This window comes from Cheilinus undulatus, linkage group 4 (genome assembly GCF_018320785.1).
Source record: "Cheilinus undulatus linkage group 4, ASM1832078v1, whole genome shotgun sequence".
NCBI lineage: Eukaryota > Metazoa > Chordata > Actinopteri > Labriformes > Labridae > Cheilinus > Cheilinus undulatus.
Window position 1 is genome coordinate 36963728 of NC_054868.1, and position 20911 is coordinate 36984638.

Here is a 20911-nt window from a genome sequence, read left to right on the forward strand (position 1 = left end):
AAAGATCCTTGGTCTGCTGAGGAAGCTGCTTCCACCATGACAATGAACACACAAAACAATCAATCAGAATGTATTTCTTTATTCTGCACCACAGTTTACCACATCACCACAAGAGACAGACAGAAGAGTGTTTGTGCTGAACTGGCCTGCCTGCAATCAGAAAACATTTGGAACATCATTAAGTGAAAAATCAGCAAAGAAGAACTAGGACTGTTGAGCAGCTAGAATCTGACATCAGATAAGAAGGAGACAACATTCCTCTCCCAAAACTCCAACAACTGGTCTCCTGACTTTCCAAATGTTTACAGATGGTTGTCAAAACAGTGAATGTTACACAATGGGAAACATGGCCCTGTCCTGAGTTTTTATGAGATGTGTTCCTGCCATCAAATTCAAATGAGATCATACTTTTTATGAAATAGTAAAATGTCATTTCAACATCTAATTAGATGAGAGCCATTAGAACTTTAAGGTGTGAAACTGTTACTTTTTTGGTTTGAAGTTCAGTTGCTTGGTGAGCATTGAGGCAAAGCAAGGTATCTGTTTCTTCCCAGCGATATTCTTGTCACTACTGTTAGCACTTCTCTTTGACACCATCATGTTGACCAGTGTGAGTAAATCTGTGAATTCAAGGGAGGTGCCGTGCTTTTGAAGCATCTCACACAGAGCCTGGATGTACCAGGAGCCGTCAGCCTTCCTGAAGGACACGTGACCTTTGCAAAAAAAAAAAAAAAAAAGTGGAGAAAATAGTTATGAAACAACAAGGGAAATCAAATTAGTAGGACTACTGTTTAATACCAAAATTATGAACTGAGTGTATCTTATTTAAAAAAATCAAGAGCAGGTTAACATCCCAGCCATCTCACCTTCAGCCACAGAGTAACACATGATGAAGTCTGCTCCAGCAGGGAGGGTGTATATGGCACACTCTTCTGCCACCAGCTCTGGTTCACTTTCTCCACCACAGGGTGTCACCACTGGATCATCAGCGATCTCTCCACGGCATGCCTGATGACAGACACATTCATGTTTACTTTGCCTGTATAACTAGGAAAAAGGATTTTTGTTTTTGTCTGCATGCACCTGTAATATGAAGATTTTTGGTTTTCCTATGAGGCTCTTGCACTTCTCTTCTTTAAATGGGGATGTGATGTCTTTAATGCTGATCTTGTCATCATAGGTAAAAATATGATCTTTCTCTCCATGACTCAGGAAGACGAGAACAAAGCAGTCTGCATCTGAATGGTCAGCATTGGCAGCTGTTGACACATCAAGAATGTATTAAGCTGAATAAAAGTTATTGTCTTATAGCACAAATCATGTTGAAATTCACTTTATTATTTACAATGGAAAAAGTAAACCCTCACCTCCTAAAAATGTTCTCATAAGTGCACGGTTGTGGTAGTGGGGTGTGAATGACTCCCAGTGGCCAAAATGGAGGGAGAGACCCTTATGGTATGTTTAGTTTTCTTTCTTTCTTTTTGGACATGTTGAGTTTGTATTTGAATTCTAACCTTCAATGCAAAGCATTAAGTTCAACACTATTGATACATGATTCACTAGTCTCTATCTTTCTCATTTACTGCCAGCATTGTTTGGGCAAAGCACCTGAATGGGTTGAGCCTATCAGTTGTGGGTTACCAGTCTTTCAAACCCCAGCGCAGCTCCAGCAAAAGACTGTCAACATGTCTGGGCTGCTGGAAATTCCTGCCCACTGAAGGGAAGATTTTTGTCGCTACTGTAACACAGCTAAGACTGCTAGCGCTGTGCTAATGACTATTCACGCTGGTCTTCACTTCACACAACAGAGAGCGGTATAGGCCTGCCCTCTCTGTAAAGTCTGTTAATGTATCTTCGGTTGTGAATTGGCACCACAAATACAAAGATTGATTCATTGTTTGATGGATTATTCTTGCACTGTGTTCAGTGCTCGGGCAGCCATTTTTGTTTCCATAGCATTTAAGTGGGACATAGAATGTTCGAGGACAGAACAGAATGTTGAAGAACAGTTAACCCTTTTCAACTGAGCTGGTGCTAGTGCTAGTTCCAGGCTAGTGCCTGGGTTAGCACCGGTTCTTACCGTTTCCACCAACAAAGCACTGTCTCCAGGTGCTAAAAACTGGTGCTTTGCAAGCACCAACTCTTTGCTGGGCCAGAGCAAGGGCCAGAGCGAAGCACCAATTACGTCGGGGGGCGGGGTTATCGTGACGCGGTGGAAACCAGTCATTCTGAACTCGGCCACAGACGGAGTACATGCTGGTCGGCTCCGTCCTGCAGACCACCGTTACTGATCCTGGTAAGTTTTATTTCATCCTGTTGTTCGCCTATGATGAATACGCTTGCTACAATATTCCCTCATCAATATTATGAACGTTACGCCAGCTAATGTGGTGCGTATTATTGTTTGCTAGCCAGTTAGCCGCTAGTAAGCTAACAAACAATAACAATGCCTGAAGAATTCTGAACAAAGCAGCAATATTTCACTGCAAGACCTGTATTCAAAACTTGACATGACACGATCTGTTTCTACAGAAATTTACTCGTCAGCCATTATTAGTAAATATCCTTTAAAAATGGGTTAAGACTGGCCGAAATGTTGCAAAAATGCCTAGAGTAAGGGATGAAAAGGGGTTAAAGTGGCAAAATATGCTTTGGAGTGGCACAAAGGGGCAAAAATATGCAGGAAAAGAGGTCAGAATGTGGCAAAAACAGGTAAAAGGAAAAGGGGGACAAAAGGTATAAAAATGGGTTATAAATGGCAAAAATAGTGCAAAAATTAATGAAAAGGGGTTAAACAGCAAAAATGCATACAAGAGTGGCACAAAGGGGATAAAACTTGCAGGAAAAGTGGTTCAAAAGGAGTTAGAGAATGACAATAAAAGAGGCAAAAAGCATCAAAAATGGGTTAAACAATTTATTGAAACAAGTCAAACAACAGCTGAGGGTACAAAACAAAAAACGTGAATGTCACAATAACTTGTCACGAGTCCTTGAGCATCAATTACAGCACCAACTAAAGGTGAACAGCATGATGGAGAGGACTGTTTAAATACAAATATCTGTACATCTCATCACAGTTTATTTGGATAGAACAGCATGCCTTCAGTCACACAAAGAAAATCACCGATCTGCATGGTTAAATATTATGGAGTACTGGGGAAGGTCAGCCACATTTTCTTGATCAGCTCCAGCTTGCAGTTACTTCTTTTAGAAGGCACCTCCTCACAGTCAGCCTGAAGACCATCTATAACGATAAACAAAGATATCACTGTCAGTTTATTACGTTTGTTCAACTGCTACGTACTTGATGCAAGCGTAGTCGAGCTAAGTAGACTAGCAAAGGCTAACACTAACACGTTCATTGTTATGAAGCAAAACGTCTTTGATAATTACCTGTATTCTCAAACGTAGTCGCTGTACCCTGTGACTCCGAAGAAGACGGATAGCCTGTAGCAGTTGTTTTATTTTTGGCCCTGGATCTTTATGCAGACTTGCAAAGCCAGGATCATCACTCCTCCATAGTTTCTTTGTTTACTTCGTCATGGTGCGAGCGTCCTTGGGTAAAATGCAATGACGTACTGACGTTTTATGGTGACGCAATGACGTGGCTCCAACTTGGCTCCTCGCCGGTGGAAAACCAAACCAGCTCTTATGAAGAACGTGATTAGAACCAACTAAGCACTGGCACAAGCACTAGCACTGAACGAGCACCTGGTTCTTTTGATGGAAAAGGGGTAACTTACCCCTGACATCAAAGGCACATTCTGGAACTCAAAGGCTTTAAAGTGCAGAGGCTTTAGATGGGCTGAACACTCTAAGACACTCACAGTTCACAGAGCAGTTGATCATCAGACCGTGAGACACTTCAACAACTTCTACTTCATCTACGAGAACAAACTTCAATCAGGAAGAATGACTGAAAATACAGAAACCAGTCACATGAGCTGGGGTGATCTCATGGATATGGAGGATGAGATGATGGCAAACACGATGCCAAAGGCCGACAGTGGCGACCAGACCCTGTCTGAAGCGATCCCCAACCAAACCCAATCTGATGCTCAACCACAAAGCCAGAATCTGGATCTCCATCCCTGGTTTCAGGAGCAGGCAGATCTGAAAATGAAGTTGAGAGACCGAACCGTCCGTCTCAAGGAAATGTCTCTCCAGCTGGAGGACATATCCTCTCAGCTGGTAGAGGAAAAAGCTCTGAGAGTAAAGGCTGAGAGCAATAATGACATTTATGAGCAGAAGATCCACGAACTACTGCAGAACCGCATTCATCCTCAGGAACAAGCATATCTCAAAAGTCATCTAAGAGATGTGCTCTTGCAGATAAAAGACGTGTCGCTTCAACTCAGGGAGGAGAAAGCCTTGAGGATCGAGGCGGAGAACAACAATGACGTCTATGAAAAAAAAATCTGCGAGCTTCTGCAGACGGTGATGGCAGAGCATGACAAGAGACTGGCGGGAGAGCGGCACATCAGGTTGCTAGAAGAAAAGCTGGAGCGCCTGAGTCCGTCCGCCAGTGAGCAGAGCTCGGCTGTTCAGGAGGAGGTCAGTACCACGCAATTGGAAGTATTAAAGACTGAGCTGCAGAGACTGATGGCCAAACTCGAAGCTAAGGGGGAGGCCAGTCTAGTGATGAAAAGAGAGATGCGAGCACTCCGAAAGCAGCTCCAAATGCAGACTTCCAGCATGGCGTCTCTCACTGACAATCCTCTAAAAGCTCCTAAAGAGACTCCTCAAGAGGTCCAAGAAGAGCCAAGTAACACTGCACAGATGAGAGAGCTCTTAGAGCTAGTTTCCTGTCAAAAAGACCGTCTGCAGGAGGAAATGAAGAGGTCTAACTCTCTCCAAAAAGAGGTCCAGGAAGTCCGGCAGAGGCTGACTGCAGAGATCGACTCCCAAAGGCAGGAGATATGGGACCTGCAGGTAAAAGCCTCCCGCAACACCTCTAACCTCCTGAAAGTAGAGGAATTAAATGATCAGCTGCTGCTCCAGAACAGCAGCATCCAAAAACTTCAGTCCAAACTCCAGGTGGAGAGAGAGAGAAATCAGACTCTGAAAAAGGAAGTCCAAAACACAACTGAGATAATTGCATGCCAGAACGACCACCTGCAATGTGAAAAACTGAGGGCTGACTCTCTGGAGAAAGAGCTGCAGAAGGTCAAAGGTCAGCTTCTCAAGGCAGCCGACAGAGATCGCACCATTGAGCAGAAGGTGAAGGACCTGCAGGATGAGGCCTTGTTAAACCGCCAGCAGCTAGAGGAGAAGACAACCTCCTGCATGGTGCTGCATAAGGAAGTAGGCGACCTCCAAAGAGAAGCAGAGGAAAATGTTTCTATGTGGAGGAAACTGAAAAAAGCCCTAACTCCATCATGGCGCCGCGAATATAAACTTCAGAGGAGGCGGCAGCAGCAGCAAGACCAGGACCAGGAGAGAGACGCCTCAGTCAGGCCTCTCCCGGCTCCAGACCCACAGAGGCTGTAACGGGCCGGGCGATGATGTGGACCACAAAAGTCCTGACAAGCAGAGAGGCACAACTTTGTGTCTGTCAGGATAACGTGTGATCTACTCTGTCTGCCTGGGTTTTCAATAAAAACTTCTACTAGAAGTTAATACACTTTTGTTAACAGTGTTTATTTTGAACATAGCTTTACTCTTTTCATAAAAATGTAATTTAGTTTTAGTCATGGATTTGTTTAAACAATTTAAAAATTTACAGGCGTCTCTTCAGTAAGTTAATTCATAGAGGTGTGCTGTCTGGTGTTCGAACTGAAGCTTCTAATGCCCTTGTTTTAACACATTTCTTCAGCCGATGCTCTCCCATACTCGTGTTTGATGATGACTTTACAATGCGCATCATCATCAACGAGCCAAACACATGGATCACATTTTATAATAACGTAAAACTGAGTAAAACTTGTCCAAATGCGAGTGTTTTATGTGATCTTAAATGTACTAATGATAAATACCGTCAAAAGGGCAGAAACAGAAAAATGAAAGCAACAAACTGGCAGAATCTGTGAGGGGGAGCTGCAGGTGTGAGGCAGGGCCAGTTTTAGCTATTTGGAGGCCTAGGGCAAAGACCAATATGGGGACCCTCCCCTTTAGTTAAAAGCCATTATAATGAGAGGAAACAAAATAGAAAGCATAACTTTAAGGTAACAGAGTCACAGAACTACAGTAAATGTCCAAATATGAAAAATAAATACCCAAACAGACACCCATGATTCACCAGCTCTTTGAAAAGCTTCTCATAGCTCTAAGTCGGCACATTCTGATATTAAAAAAAAAAAAAAAAAAAAAAAAAAACTTAAGTCCAGCTGGAACTTACAGAAATAAAAACATATGCTTATCATCAGTGAAATATCCTTTCTTCTGATACTGTACAGACATTTTTATTTAGCCTATTTCATCCCATTTAACAACACAATAATCCACCAGTTCACTGTTTCATTTCAACTATGGACTGATTGATCATCACATGCCTGGTTTTGGATTGAGGCTCTCACAACAGTATTTTTAAGACAATGTAGCTCCTGGGTAGAATAAGGTGGAGTACTGCTGTTTTAGGCTGTTTTCACATTAATCTGCTTAAAGTGGAAAGTTTCTCTGTGCTCATTGAAAGCCAAAATGATTAGTCAATGAATTGATTTGTTGCCATCTATTTTGATTATCTAATTGTTGCAGCTTTATACCAGTTTGTTTAATCATTTTTGTATTTTGAAATGACAAAAAATTATTTGTACTTTAATTAACTATATTTGTCATCCTATATTTTCTGTGTATTTTGTTACATTTCTAGCAAGTATTTGTAACAAGATACTTTCTGATGTATTTGTGCCCATCTCAACAGTACAAGTAATGCAGGATGGGAATCCCGACGTGAAAACCGGGGGCTAATTAAACAGTGCCGATCTGCTGCAGTTTAATACATAAATGGGAAACCCTGTAAAGGATCAATGAGCCAGGCAGGACATACTCAACTAAGCATCCCTGCTCTGCCCTGACAGAGAGGGGAAGGCAGGTCAACAAACGGGACACATTCTGGTCATTTTGCTAACAAGGGGGACATCATCCCCCCTCATCCCCACTCAAATCACCTACTGACTACAACTATAGATGTTCCAAACACTAAATACTGGGCAATTTCTTGTTTTCAATTTTAAAAATTGAACGTTTGTGATACGGTGGAAAAGACAGTCTCTTTACCCTTTGGGACTTAATACTATATCCTTTTTAATTCCCCTGTTTGAAACAACAAAGATGTTATTGTTTTAAAATGGTGTAATATAAAGCACAGTCTGGTTGCAGACTGCAGCTCTCAGACGCCCCCTCTCACAGACCGTGACTGTGAGACATTGTCTCAGTCCGTCTCTTCACTGGAAATCTTACTCAGCACTTTTATTTTCATTTTTCGACATTGGTGTGTTGTATAGTTGTCTCTGTGTTAGCACTATCCATTATCTACACTGCTTGACTCTTTAAGACGCCAAGGAAATCAAGAAAAAATTCCTTCAGGACACTCCCAGCACCTGATTTTGTCACTGATGCTTGTGTGGTAAGGGCATGCTATAATGGACACGTGGTTAAAGCAATATCCCAGGGTTGACTGAGGCTATTTTGGAGGGGCCCGGTGTGAATTTGCCAGAAATCCTCACAATCCCTGTCAAAATGTCTTATGTGATCATGCATGTGCTTACCTTCACTGATGTTTTTTAGGACAGCTGATGTTGTGCAGTCGTCGTAAACTTTCACTTCAAAGTTTAGATCCTTCAGGCTAAAGAAAAAAGTTTGACATGTTGAAAATGCAAAGCAAAGTTTTGCATGACTTACATTCTTAACAAATGACAAGATGTTGGACCTCTGGCTGTCTTTTACCATTATACAAAAGTCAACAGAGTTATAGCTGTATTGCCGTCTCCCACTACCCTGTTTTAGTATGATTCTCCGTGGGTGTGGTGAGTGTCATTTGTTTACTTTGGTTTGCTATTGCCATCAAGCCCCCTATTTATCACAGTTTTATTTAACTAATGTTTAACCCGATATGCTTCATTTCAGATGTTATTTTGCTACATTTCCCTGTGTAAAAGAGCTTAAATCAACACAGAGGTTCTTCCATGTTTATTAGAATAAACAGTGGTCAGACATAAAGTCCTAGTGTATAATGTACCAGCTTCTTTCAACCCATTATAGCACAGCAGGCCACTAGTAACACATGTACACTGTCTTTTTTGCAGCAGCTGACTAGTGATACCTTTTCTCCAAGTTTCTGCGGTCAGCTTGGGTTCCAGTCCTGTAACTGAAACGTTCCTCATCAAATCTTTTCTGATTAAAAATGAGTGCCATGCCTCGTCTCTTGTGGTCCATGTTGTACTCCTCTCTAGGATCCAGAGAGCTGCTTCAGGGCAAAAGGAACAAAAATAACAAAGACAATACAAGGTGGAAACAAAATTATAAGAATTTTAAGATAAGAATCAAGGAGTTTTTACCTGCTGGTCACAGCATCAGTCTTTTTAAAGCATTCTGTAGAAAACAACACATAATTGCACATAAATAACACACAATTAGGCTAGAAACAAACATTGATTATTCTGAGTGTTTTAAGGTTTTAAGCAGCACAGCTACAGATGCATGAATTGTTCTATTGCTGGCATTGGGTTGAGCAGCCATTGTTGCATCAGCTTTGAGTCTTCATGAGCTTCAATGGGGGCTGACAGCTGGAGAAATATTAACCTGACATGGCAGATAGACTACTTCACATATCCATGGCATATGGCATGCCACATCCATTGGGGTAACAGCCCATACATTGTGTTTGGGAAGGGCAACACCTTTCACAAAGATCTTCAAGAGTGATTTGACGAGTACATCATCTGTCACATTCATACGGGCGAAGTAACAAAACATGACATAGGGCTATCGCTGCCGCAGCGAATTAACTACATAATGTGAACTTGACAGGCAGCTGTTACTGTTGTTCATGATCTGTGGAGCTAGTGGATAAATTAATCTCTTGGCAAAGAGCAAAACACATTTTCAACCAAGAAAACCTTTTAGAAAGTTTCTTTGCTCTTACTCCGATGATGAAACATTTTAAGTTCGAATAAAACTGCTGCTATAGCTACATCAACACAAATTGACATTGAGGCCTGAACCATCCCGTCTTGCACAGAGCACCCCGACCTCGACGTCCCAACATGATGGCATAAAGTATTAAGTGTAGTAAAAATTTTTTACCTGTGTTTAGGTAGCAGGGGCAAAATGTACTTCTGTAGTTCAGTATTGTTGTTATAATTACACAAAATTACCTAGCATTTAGCTGTTTTGTATCAGCCTGAGAGAAACTCATTAATCCATGATGCACTGTGTTGTTGTTTGTAGCCCCTCCCTCCTTTGTTTTCTTCTTCGTTGGTCATTTGTATATATTCTTTTTGCCCCCCCCTCCTTTTGGATGAATCCCTGTGGGAGAGGTGGGTGTCCATTGTTTTGTTCAAGTTTATATCTGTTTCCATCCTTGTGTTCAACGTCATGTCTTGTAAATATTTTTAGTCCTTATAATATCCTTACTTATTTTTCCACCTGTTTAAATGTTTACATCATTTAAATTTCTTGTATCATCACTTTTATGGATGTTCGTTTGCTGCGCAGGTTGGACTAGCTCACATGCACATTGTACACAGCTAGCTTACGTGCACATTATTTCAAGCTAACATTTTATGTACTGTATTTCAGAGGTGTGGACTTGAGTCACGCAACTTGGACTCGAATCAGACTCGAGTCTCAATTTTGATGACTTTGGACTCGACTTGACAATATTATCAAAGACTTGCAATTCGACTTTGACTTTGACATCAGTGACTCGGGACTTGACTCGGACTTTAGTCCAATGACTTGAAAATACTTGAGATTTTCAGTGAGTGTGTTGAGTAAAATGTGCCCCCATTCAAAGTATTAAACTAATGCAGTGATACTCAACCCACGGCTCTCGAGCCGCATGTGGCTCTTTAGTGACCAGTTGCGGCTCTTTAAGGCTTACTTTAAAAATTCCTCTCGAAATCCTCTATAAATATAAGTCCACACAAAGAAGACAGACTTTAACTGCCAAATTCAAATGAAAACTTGTATTTTATCACCGTCGGGTGCACCCAGTGCGTAAAAGAGTGCAGAGGAAGTCTGCTGGTAGCGCGTCTCTTCAGTAAGTTAATTCATAGAGGTGTGCTGTCTGGTGTTCAAACTGAAGCTTCTAATGCCCTCATTTTAACACATTTCTTCAGTCACTCCCTGCCAGTGCTCTCCCATACTCGTATTTGATGATGACTTTTACAATGCACATCATCATCAATGAGCCAAACACACACAGATCACATTTTGAAATAACGTAAAATTGAGTAAAACTAGTCCAAATGTGGGTGTTTTATTTGATCTTAAACGTACTAATGATAAATACTGTCAAAAGGGCAGAAACAGAAAATTGAAAGCAACAAACTGGCAGGACTGAACGATTTGTGAGGGGGAGCTGCAGGTGTGAGGCAGGGCCGGTTTTAGCCATTTGGATGCCCAGGGCAAAGACCAATACGGGGACCCTCCCCCTTTAGCTAAAAGCAATAATAATGAGAGGAAAAAAATTAGAAAGCATAACTTTAACAGAGTCACAAAACTACAGTAAAGGTCAAAATATGAAATATAAATACCCAAACAGAAACCCATGATTTATCAGCTCTTTTTTTTGTTTATTCACTAGGAGGCAGTCATTGTGGTCACATAACTTGAGGTCTAATAACTTAACACATAACACATGACTTGATGTTAAGAACTGGTTATAACACCTTAGACCTAATGTTGACCAGTCAAACATGTTCACTTACAAACACACACAAACCCTATATATCCACTCACACACCTATACATATACACATACTCACCACACAGACACACACACACTCACATTAGATGAGTTAAAATGACTGTACGTCTTCAGAAGTTCATTTGTTGTTGCACCGCTTAGCACTGATTATATCTTGAATGCTATGTCAGCACTTTTTTTCTGTGTGATTAAGTTCTGTCACACTGGTCTTATTTTATTTAAAAAAAAAAAAATTCAAAATGCATTCATTGTATTTGTCAAATTTAATAGATTGTTACATTGTTAAAATATCATTTTATTTGGTACACAGTGCTCATGACTTGTAAGGACTCGAAAATTTCAAGCCTATGACTTTACTTGAGACTTGACTTGAGACTTGGGATTAAAGACTTGAGACTTACTTGAGACTTGCCAAACAATGACTTTCTCCCACCTCTGCTGTATTTTTGTTTTGTGTAGAATCTGGAGTGGGCTGGGATATTCACGGGAGTTTTTCTGTTTGATGTTATCTTTGCCAGGTATGCACTGTTTATTTTGTAAATATGTTGTTTTATTCCACGTGCCCTTTTGTACGAATCCCTGTGGGAGAGGATCTGAGGTGGGCTGAGACATTTAAGGGAGTTTTTCTGTCTTGTTATCTGTTGCCAGACATTAAATGTGGTCAAAAAGAGCGTTGCAGTCTCCTTCCCTACATCATAAACACAACACAGATATTTCCACCGGTTACATATATACAAATTAATACACTATACACATGGGGTACCTAGAAATTACATTAACATATTTAGGGATTCCCTAATGTCCAGAGTTTTCATTGCTTTTCTGTGTTTCATTCCATGTAGTGAGCTCATATAATATTCTATTTCCATTTTAAATTGTTGTGTCTTTTGTAACTTTTGAGTCCATTTACACTTAGGGATATAATATTTATCGAACAATGCAAGTAAATTCAAAATTTAAAGCTTTTGATAGTTTCCATTTTCATTGTCATAATAAAAAATGCAGCCTTTTCTTTCAACCAAACTTTGGAGCCGGTTTGTACATTATAGAGTTGCTCTACATCCAACCAAAATAGGCAACTATGGAGACACTTATTTTTCCCAACTTGTAGTGGATATGACAAACAGAACGCAAACAACTGGGAAATCCATATTTGCAATGGAATGTGATGTCATTCCCAGTTCCGACTTCCAACCTCCGAAGTAAATGAGTCTCCCAAAAAGCCTTTTGTCCCCACTTCCACCAGGTAGAGTCTTGTGTTCCACCTGCTTTCTCTGCATTCTGCAACACGATCAGAATACTTGAGCATCTTCCTTTCATTAGCTGCCTCCTCTCTTTCATCCCATGTGTCAGTCAGCTAAATCAACAGCCCTGATCTTTCACTTCAGGTCCACAGAACCATGTCTGGCTGCAGTGTAGTGCTAGAGATTTCACAGGTAAAAATACTGGCTAATACTGGGCCATTGCTAACTCAAGTTTTGGAGAGGTTCCCTGTAGGACATAAAGTCATAAACGCTAGTGTAGTTGATGATTAATCTCACCTTTACTGAATCAGCTGATTCCTTCATCGGTTTGACTTTTGCTTTGTGAAAAGCGAACATTTCCATTTGTAAACAGTTTGTAGCTTAATTTCAAACACATACATACCGTCCCTGTTGGTCACTGATTTGCTGTCTGTAGCAATAGGTAGGGGAAACAAAAGCATTAAGTCCTGTCACTGAGAACACTTCACTGACAAAGTTTTTTACATGCTGAACTAAAAGGGAAATTGACAGTAGAGTAAAAAGCAGTTATGTTGAAGCGTTATTTAATTGCACTTAAACATTCGCTAAATGGGGGCCTGAATTCAGTCTGAGGTTAAACTGAATTTTAATGTCCAATTTCAAAAATCCATTCACAGGAATCCACAGCCAAAAAGAAAAAAAGAAAAGAAAAAAATACCAAAAAACCCAAATTTACAGTAAATTAAGTTGTTACCTCCACTTCTGTTCTCAGCCATTTTAGACACAGTTGCAGGCAGTCCTCCCTCCTCCGCAAGGATGTCCAATGATCTATTGCATCACACATCTTCTACTGATAAAGCAGCCTTTATGCCCTCATTCTCATTGGCTGTCACTCCTGGAGAGCAACATCGATGTTCACTCCTGCCAGGTGGCACTGCCAGATCTCTTTGTTACTTGTTTGCCTACATTTCCCAGAGATCAACCAAAGTTTATTTCCCAAAGCCTCCTTTAACTCCTCCCACATTCAGGTTTTCAGGAAGTGTACTTAGCTAAATACTAAGTGAAAAACACCTAAAGGTTTATAAAACATTCAAACACACAGGTAAAATACACTCATGTCATTTTATTAGGTACACCTGTTCAGCTGCTAATGCAATATCTAATGAGCTAATCATGGCAGCAGTCAACACATTTCAAAACAGTCTGACTGCAGACCACATGTCTGAGACGCCAAATATCTCAGAGCAGTAAGGCATGCTAAACTTTAAAAATGAAATCTGACTAAACTTTTGGTTATGTTAGGGTAAGAGTTAAGGTAAGGGTTAAGTTACCAAAAGTTAAAAGTCAAAGACCTGCAAAGCCTGACAACAAAACATTTGATAAAGTGGAGTTAAGAAACAGGAAAAAAGCTTGTCCTCTTTGAAAACCATAGACTGTAAAAAGAATTGGAAAAGCCAGTGTGACATCAGCCATCTGCTCACAATAAGCGGACTCAATCTGCCTCAAAAGCCAATCCGCAGCGGCGTCCGTATTAAAATCGCAGTCTCAACCAAATATTGGATCAACGTAGCGGCCCACCCACTAAGCTCTTCCTCTCAGCTAGCTAGCTAGCATTCTGGTTGACAGAAACGTATGTTCTGCCTGGCAAGCTATCTGTCAATCAAATGAGATGCCCCAGTGAGGTTTTTCCTAAATATAATCTAAACGATTGTGGTACAAAAAAAATTCACCCCCCGTACAGTGAGAGCACATGAATACATTAGCTAACGAGACACGTTTGGTTTTTTGAACCAGGCTTTAAACCAGTTTATTTCTAGTGTAAAAACCAGCTTTTTAAGAGGTGTTCAGACAGGACTTACTTTCTTCCTGCAGCCAGCCTCAAGTGGACACTCGCGGTATTGCAATTTTTGCACTTTCACTTTGGCTTCATTTTTCAGGACTGGATGTTGCTACTTGGTGAAAACATTCACAGTCACTGTTTCTTATGTAGCTCTGTTAGCAGCATAGGCTACACAGATAATGGCGATATCTAGCTAACAGAGCTGTGTAGCTAAAGCAGCTACATAAGCTATGTATCTACATTATCTGCATGGCTAAGATAGCTTCAGCTTTGTTTTCTAAAGATTACGTTGCTAAAGTTAACTTAGCTATAGATATAGGAGCTTTGTAGCTAATGTACTTTAAGCTAAGCTTACAAAGCAGCTATGTAAGCTACATGTCTACATTATCCAAACAGCTATGTTAGCTTTAGCTACGTTAATTATCTTTATTCCATTAAAGAGCAGCTGAACAGTTGTACCTAATAAAGTAACCCATGAGTGTAAATCATTAACAGTAAAGTTCTTAAACGCAATTACTGTTAAAGATTAGCAGCTTATTCAACCCTTTTTAATTTGCCTTGTCCAACAATATCAATTTTAAACAAGTCAATCAATGGTTTAACCTTGGATGAAGGACTAATGGGAGGTCTGCTAAAGATCCTTGGTCTGCTGAGGAAGCTGCTTCCACCATGACAATGAACACAGAATGATCAGTAAGAATTTATTTCTTTTTTCTGCACCACAGTTTACCACATCACCAGAAGCGAAGACAGAAGAGTCTTTGTGCTGAACTGGCCTGCCTGCAACCAGAAAACATTTGGAACATCATTAAGTGAAAAATCCAACAAAGAAGAACTAGGACTGTTGAGCAGCTAGAATCATACATCAGAGAAAAAATGACACAACATTTCCCTTAACTCCAACAACTGGTCTCCTGACTTTCCAGATGTTTACAGATGGTTGTCAAAACAGTGAATGTTACACAATGGTAAACATGGCTCTGTATAAATTTTTATGAGATGTGTTCCTGCCATCAAATTCAAATGAGATCATATTTTTTTATGAAATAGTAAAATGTTGTTTCAACATCTGATAACAGTAGAGCCATTAGAAACTTGAAGGTGTGAAACTTACTCTTTTGGTTTGAAGTTCAGTTTCTTGGTGAGCATTGAGGCAAAGCAAGGTATCTGCTTCTTCCCATCTAAATCCTCGCTTTTACTGTCAGCACTTCTCTTTGACACCATCATGTTGACCAGTGTGAGTAAATCTGTGAATTCAAGGGAGGTGCCGTGCTTTTGAAGCATCTCACACAGAGCCTGGATGTACCAGGAGCCGTCAGCCTTCCTGAAGGACACGTAACCTTTGCAAAAAAAAGTGGAGAAAATAGTTATTAAAAAATAATGAGAGGGATATCAATAGGATTACTGTTTTTATACTAAAATTATGAACTGAGTGTATCCTATTTTGAAAATCAAGAGTAGATTAACATCCCAGCCATCTCACCTTCAGCCACAGAGTAACACATGATGAAGTCTGCTCCAGCAGGGAGGGTGTATATGGCACTCTCTTCTGCCACCAGCTCTGGTTCACTTTCTCCACCACAGGGTGTCACCACTGGATCATCAGCGATCTCTCCACGGCATGCCTGATGACAGACACATTCATGTTTACTTTGCTTGTATATCTAGGCACAAGGATTTTTTGTTTTTGTCTGCATGTACCTGTAATATGAAGATTTTTGGTTTTCCTACGAGGCTCCTGCATTTGTCTCCTTTGAATGGGGATGTGATGTCTTTAATGCTGATCTCGTCATCATAGGTAAAAAGATAATCTTTCTCTCCATGGCTCAGGAAAACAAGTACAAAGCAGTCTGCATCTGAATGGTCAGCATTGGCAGCTGTTGACACATCAAGAATGTATTAAGCTGAATAAAAGTTGTCGTCTTACAGCACAAATCATGTTGAAAGTCACTTTAACATATACAGTGAAAAAGTAAAAAGCTAAGAGTTTCAATCACAGTATTGATGTTGGCCTCACCTCCTTAAAATGTTCTCATCTAAGTGCATGGGTGCACACAAAGTTTGATTTTTTTAGAGCAGCCACTGGAGCAGAATTTTAATCTTCAATGCAATGTTAGTTCTAATTTAACAATATTGATAGATGATACAAACAAATACCAACATCCCAAACACTACATATTGGTCAATTTCTTGTTTTTAATTATAAAAAATTGAAGGTCTATCATGTGGTGAAATAGACACAGTCTATTTACACTTTGGGACTAAAATACTAATACTTTTTTAATTCCCTATTTTGAAAAAAATCCCTCAGAGATGTAAGTGTTTTAAAATGTTGTAATATAGAAAATTCTAACAACCTTCTTTGAAAGCTTCCCAGGCATCACACAAAACATGACACCATGTCCTACGAGGACACAAGCATAAAAACACTTCCCATCAGCACAGTCTGGCTGCAGACTGTAAACCTCAGACGACCCCCCTCATAGACCGTTACTGTGAAACACCACCCCCGTCGGAACAGAAGTGCCATCATTTGCTGATACAAAGTATTTCCAGTTTTAGAATTTTTTTTTAAATCCAGCTTTATTCATAAACAAAGTGTAGCAGTTACATTAATAAAATAACATTGCAAACGTTACAGACTAAACATTTCATAAATAAAAGACAGAAAAATGTCAGAGGTCTAACCCAGGGCTAAATTGCATAGAGACTTGTTTTTGAAGTAAATATGCAAATGTTGGCTTGTTTTAGCTTTGTTGGTTTTCACTAAAGCTAATATAGCTATGCTAGCTAATTTAGCATTACTATGTAAGCCCAGGTAGCTAAGTTAGCTTTATCAAGTGTAGCCAAAGCTAAGGTAGCAAAGCTTAGGTAGCTAAAGCAAACATAGCCAAAGCTAACATAGCTTACCTGTACATAGGGCTGGGCAATAAATCGATAAGTCGAGTTTTTGAAAATCAAGATTTTGAAAATTGAAAATTTAGATTTTCTGTTAAACTTTACTGCTGTTATACCAAAGTACCAGTTACTGTAAGAAACTTTAATTTTTTGTTAGTTCTGGAAACCCTGTAAACAAAATGATCTATTTTTTTTCTTACATATTGCTAATGAGTAACCACAGTGTTCTCACATAAAGAAAAACATCCTGCTCAGTTTTAATAATCATTCATTCTGAATACTTTCAGTAGAAATTGAAGTTAAAAGTAGTTTTGGTCTGCTTGACAACATTTTTTTTCTTTTTTTGACACTGGTTCTGCATCAGAGTAACCTCACATACCATCTGGATCAATAGGAAACATTTGAGAAAAGGCAGAGGATTTGAAAAAAACTTGGAGTGTGATTGGATGAACGTTCTGTCTGTCACATCTCTACGGGCCAATAAGAGCAACAAAACACATGATATAGCCGCTATCTAGCTGCGCGTGCGCAGCTGCTGAGGAATAACTGAATAACTGCACCAGCTCTTGCTGCTGCTTGTTTACATCACGACTCTGCTGTGCCTGAAAGTACTGCCCCTCGTCGCTGAATGGCCCTTTCACTTTCTAACCGGGCCCAAACGGTTCAGATGGGAGCTTTGCAAGATGGATTCACCAGTGGAAAAACAAGGAAACGGGCGTATCTATCTGGTTTGCAAGGTTAGTAGCAGAGACGACCAGAAATCAAATAAAGAAATAATCAGTATTTCTCTAATGCTCTTGTTTACTTGCATACATCATGGAGAGACTTTAGCATTACTTTCTGTCTGCTTCTTAAGCAGATAAGACTTTCAGAGTCTGGTAAATAACCCTCCACAGTGCACTTTTAAAGACAAGTTTACAGTTCACACTTTTACCTTTAAACAAACATTCAGTTCAATTTTGTTACAAATAAATATTATAAAAACATTATTATTTTTATTAATGTGGCGCCAGTGCTATTATTGCCTCCAGTTATGTTTAAATAATGTCATTATAGTCTTTAATTATCCTCATGTTAGTGTTACCTTGTTTCCGGAACTACGCAAGAGGTCGTTGTTTTTCTAGTTCCTGTTGTTGTACAGTTTCCTTGGTCCTGTTCGCTCGCCTGCTCCGGTGTGGACTTTGAAAGTTCATCTGCACTGGAGTTAGAGTGATCCATACTGTAAAAATGTCAACATTGCCATCTTCAGCAGTAAACGAAGATAAATGTTATCTCCTGTGTCAAGATTCATCCTTCCTCCTGCACGCAAACACCCCGACGGTCCTTGTTTAACTGAAGCTAACATCATTGTTATTGTTATTATTGTTGTTGTTGTTATTATTATTAGTATTATTATCGTTGTTGTTGTTGTTGATAAAAGTGAAAGCAACCCATTCAAGTGTTTTTCTTTTACATTTGAAAAAAAAAAAAATCAAAATCGTAAATCGAGTTTGGTTTGGTGAGATTCAGTTTTTTAACCATATCGCCCAGCCCTACCTGTACATATCTTATGTTACCGTAGACATCTATTAGTGTTGTAAGATTTAGCTACAATAGCTATGAAGCCCCATTGTCAACATAGATTACACAGCTAATAAAGCTACATAGGTCACGTCAGCTACATTGAAATATTGTTATGGAGAGCGAACTTTTCCCTGTAAGCAGAACGTTTACTCAGCTTTATCAAACGTTTTGTAACTAGGTTTTGTAGGTCAGCTTTTTAGTTTTTAGGGTTTTAGCTTTTATGCGTCGGTATGTATGTGCGATTTCGTCGTTTGCCAAATTGGGCTGACATCATTAAAAGAAATTCTTTCATCACCTCTGAAGCATCTTCACACAGACACTTTTTTTTTATAAACGTGCGCTTTTTTAAGCAGTACTGTCTTCATGACAGTGTCTAAAGCAATAACATGGCTGTTTATTAATACCCCGGCATATGATGTCACTCATTTCTAGCTGGAAGTGACTTTAAGTTGAAGCCTTTGCTTTCACACCTTACAGGCAAGAAGAGATAAGGCAGAATGAACCCATCCTTCGTCTCCTTTTTCCTCTCTCTCTCTCTCCCTCGCTCTATCCCGCGGGGTTATTTTGAAGGGCCCAGTGTAACAGTTTGTAAGAAATCCTCACAGCCCCTTGTCAAAATGTCTGATGTAATCATGCATGTGCTTACCTTTACTGATTTTTTTCTTGACAGCTGATGTTGTGCAGTCCTTGTAAACCTTCACTTTAAAGTTTAGATCTTTTAGGCTAAAGGGAAAAAAGTTTGACATGTTAAAAATGCAATGTAAATATTTACATCTCTGTCTTGTTACCATTATACAAAAGCTAACCTGATATGCTTCATTCTAGATGTAATTTTGCTACATTTCCCTGTGTAAAAGAGCTTAAATCAACTCAGAGGTTCTTCCATGTTTATTAGAATAAACAGTTGTCAGACATAAAGAAAGTCCTAGTGCACCAGCTTCTTTCATCCCATCATAGCTCAGCAGACCACCAGTAATACACATGCACTGTCTTTTTTTGCAGCAGCTGACTAGTGATACCTTTTCTCCAAGTTTCTGCAGTCAGCTTGGGTTCCACTCCTGTAACTTAAGCGTTCCCCATAAAATCTTTTCTGATTAAAAATGAGTGCAAGGCCTCGTCTCTTGTGGTCCATGTTGTACTCCTCTCCAGGATCCAGAGAGCTGCTTCAGGGCAAAAGGAACAAAAATAACAAAGACAATACAAGGTGGAAACAAAATAGTAAGAATTTTAAGATAAGAACTAAGAACAATTTTACCTGCTGCTCACAGCATCAGTCTCTGTAAAGCATTCTGTAGAAAACAACACATAAATACACATAAATAACAGACAATTAGGCTAGAAATACTCATTGGTAAACCATTGGTAAATTAAACTATTGCCAGGGAGCAAAAACATCTTTCAACAAAGAAAAGGTTTCTGATTATTTCTTTGTTCTTACTCCAATTAAGAAATTTTCTCTAGTTCTGATAAAACTGCTAATAAAGCTGGATCCACACAAATCAACATGGAGGCCTGCACCGTCAGATATTAAGGTTTCTAGGAAAGCATTTGTTGTGTCACAAAATATATTTAAAGAGATTTGACTGAACAGGTGGGTGTTGAGGTCTGCTGCACCCCCACCTCTATCGACCACCTTATCAGCTGGAAACCACCGCTCATACGTTTTTCATCCCTTAACCCAGGACATCTCCTGGTGGTGGGGCAGTGAACAGGGAAACTCCCTGCAGCTTACACTCTTCAGGGATTTCTTGCTCCACAGAGAGACAAGCGTGCCGTCTCAGCTCCCTCTGAAATCCCTGTTATTGTTTTATGCAGGCTGGCTCTTTCAGCAGATGTGTTACCAAGTATCCCAAAAATCCAATTGTCCCCACTTCACACAGGTCAGGGTACTTGAGCCTCTTCTTTTCATGAGCTGCCTCCTCTCCTTCTTCCCATGTGACAGCTAAATCAACAGTGCTGATCTTCCACTTGAGGTCCACAGAAGTATAGAAGAACATATTGGTGATTTTGAAGATTCCTGCTAAAAAACCTAATAAATACTAGGGGCTTGTTAATTGTAATTTACACTGATGTTATCTGATTGTACGTTACTCTGGTGACCAGTCGACAGTCAGAGTTACCCTGATGATAACTCAACATTCATGGGGTTGCTCTGATGACCACTCAGCTGTCACTGCAGTAACCTTGTCTTTGTTTCACTAATACACATTACTGACCCAGTTAACTTCATATTCCTCTGTTTATATTTTATTGATATGTTTACATTTTATTTTATTGTATTGCTATACAAACTTTGTTTATTCAGTAGAGGTCCATTTCACATCTCCCTGTTTACATGTATAATTTTTTTTCCAGTTGAAATCTCTGTCTCTTTGCACTATAACCATCCTTTGATTTAAGTTTTTACTGTAGTTGTACAGCTTGGGTCATATATATTTAAAGATCATTACTAAAAATATCTGAGAGCTATATTTAACATTGTCTGTTTATAGCATCCATTCTTGTGTATAGATCTAC

General features: G+C 39.7%; 2 protein-coding genes across 2 annotated transcripts; both read right to left on the bottom strand.

The window, feature by feature from the left end:
- Window positions 1-483: 483 nt before the first annotated feature.
- On the bottom strand, window positions 484-8854 carry LOC121508834 (caspase-6-like). Its single transcript, XM_041785935.1, has 7 exons — window positions 8740-8854; window positions 8496-8529; window positions 8261-8401; window positions 7707-7783; window positions 1084-1259; window positions 867-1008; window positions 484-713 (listed from the first exon to the last, which is right to left on the bottom strand). Exons 1-7 carry the CDS (start codon window positions 8744-8746, stop codon window positions 484-486), a joined length of 807 nt encoding a protein of 268 aa, XP_041641869.1. The 5' UTR covers window positions 8747-8854.
- A 6189-nt stretch (window positions 8855-15043) lies between these two features.
- Window positions 15044-19679, bottom strand: LOC121508822 (caspase-6-like). Its single transcript, XM_041785916.1, has 6 exons — window positions 19650-19679; window positions 19414-19557; window positions 19041-19117; window positions 15635-15810; window positions 15417-15558; window positions 15044-15273 (listed from the first exon to the last, which is right to left on the bottom strand). Exons 2-6 carry the CDS (start codon window positions 19524-19526, stop codon window positions 15044-15046), a joined length of 738 nt encoding a protein of 245 aa, XP_041641850.1. The 5' UTR covers window positions 19527-19557; window positions 19650-19679.
- Between the last annotated feature and the right edge of the window lie 1232 nt (window positions 19680-20911).

Coding starts and splice junctions, on each gene's coding strand:
- LOC121508834 (XM_041785935.1), bottom strand. Junction 7,784..8,260: donor CGCAGAAACTTGGAGAAAAG/GTATCACTAGTC, acceptor TTTTTTCTTTAG/CCTGAAGGATCTAAACTTTG. Junction 1,260..7,706: donor CCTAAAAAACATCAGTGAAG/GTAAGCACATGC, acceptor ATGTGTCAACAG/CTGCCAATGCTGACCATTCA.
- LOC121508822 (XM_041785916.1), bottom strand. CDS start 19,526: ATGGACCACAAGAGACGAGGCCTTGCACTCATTTTTAATCAGAAAAGA. Junction 15,559..15,634: donor CAAAAATCTTCATATTACAG/GTACATGCAGAC, acceptor GTCTGTCATCAG/GCATGCCGTGGAGAGATCGC. Junction 15,274..15,416: donor GTGTTACTCTGTGGCTGAAG/GTGAGATGGCTG, acceptor TTTTTTGCAAAG/GTTACGTGTCCTTCAGGAAG.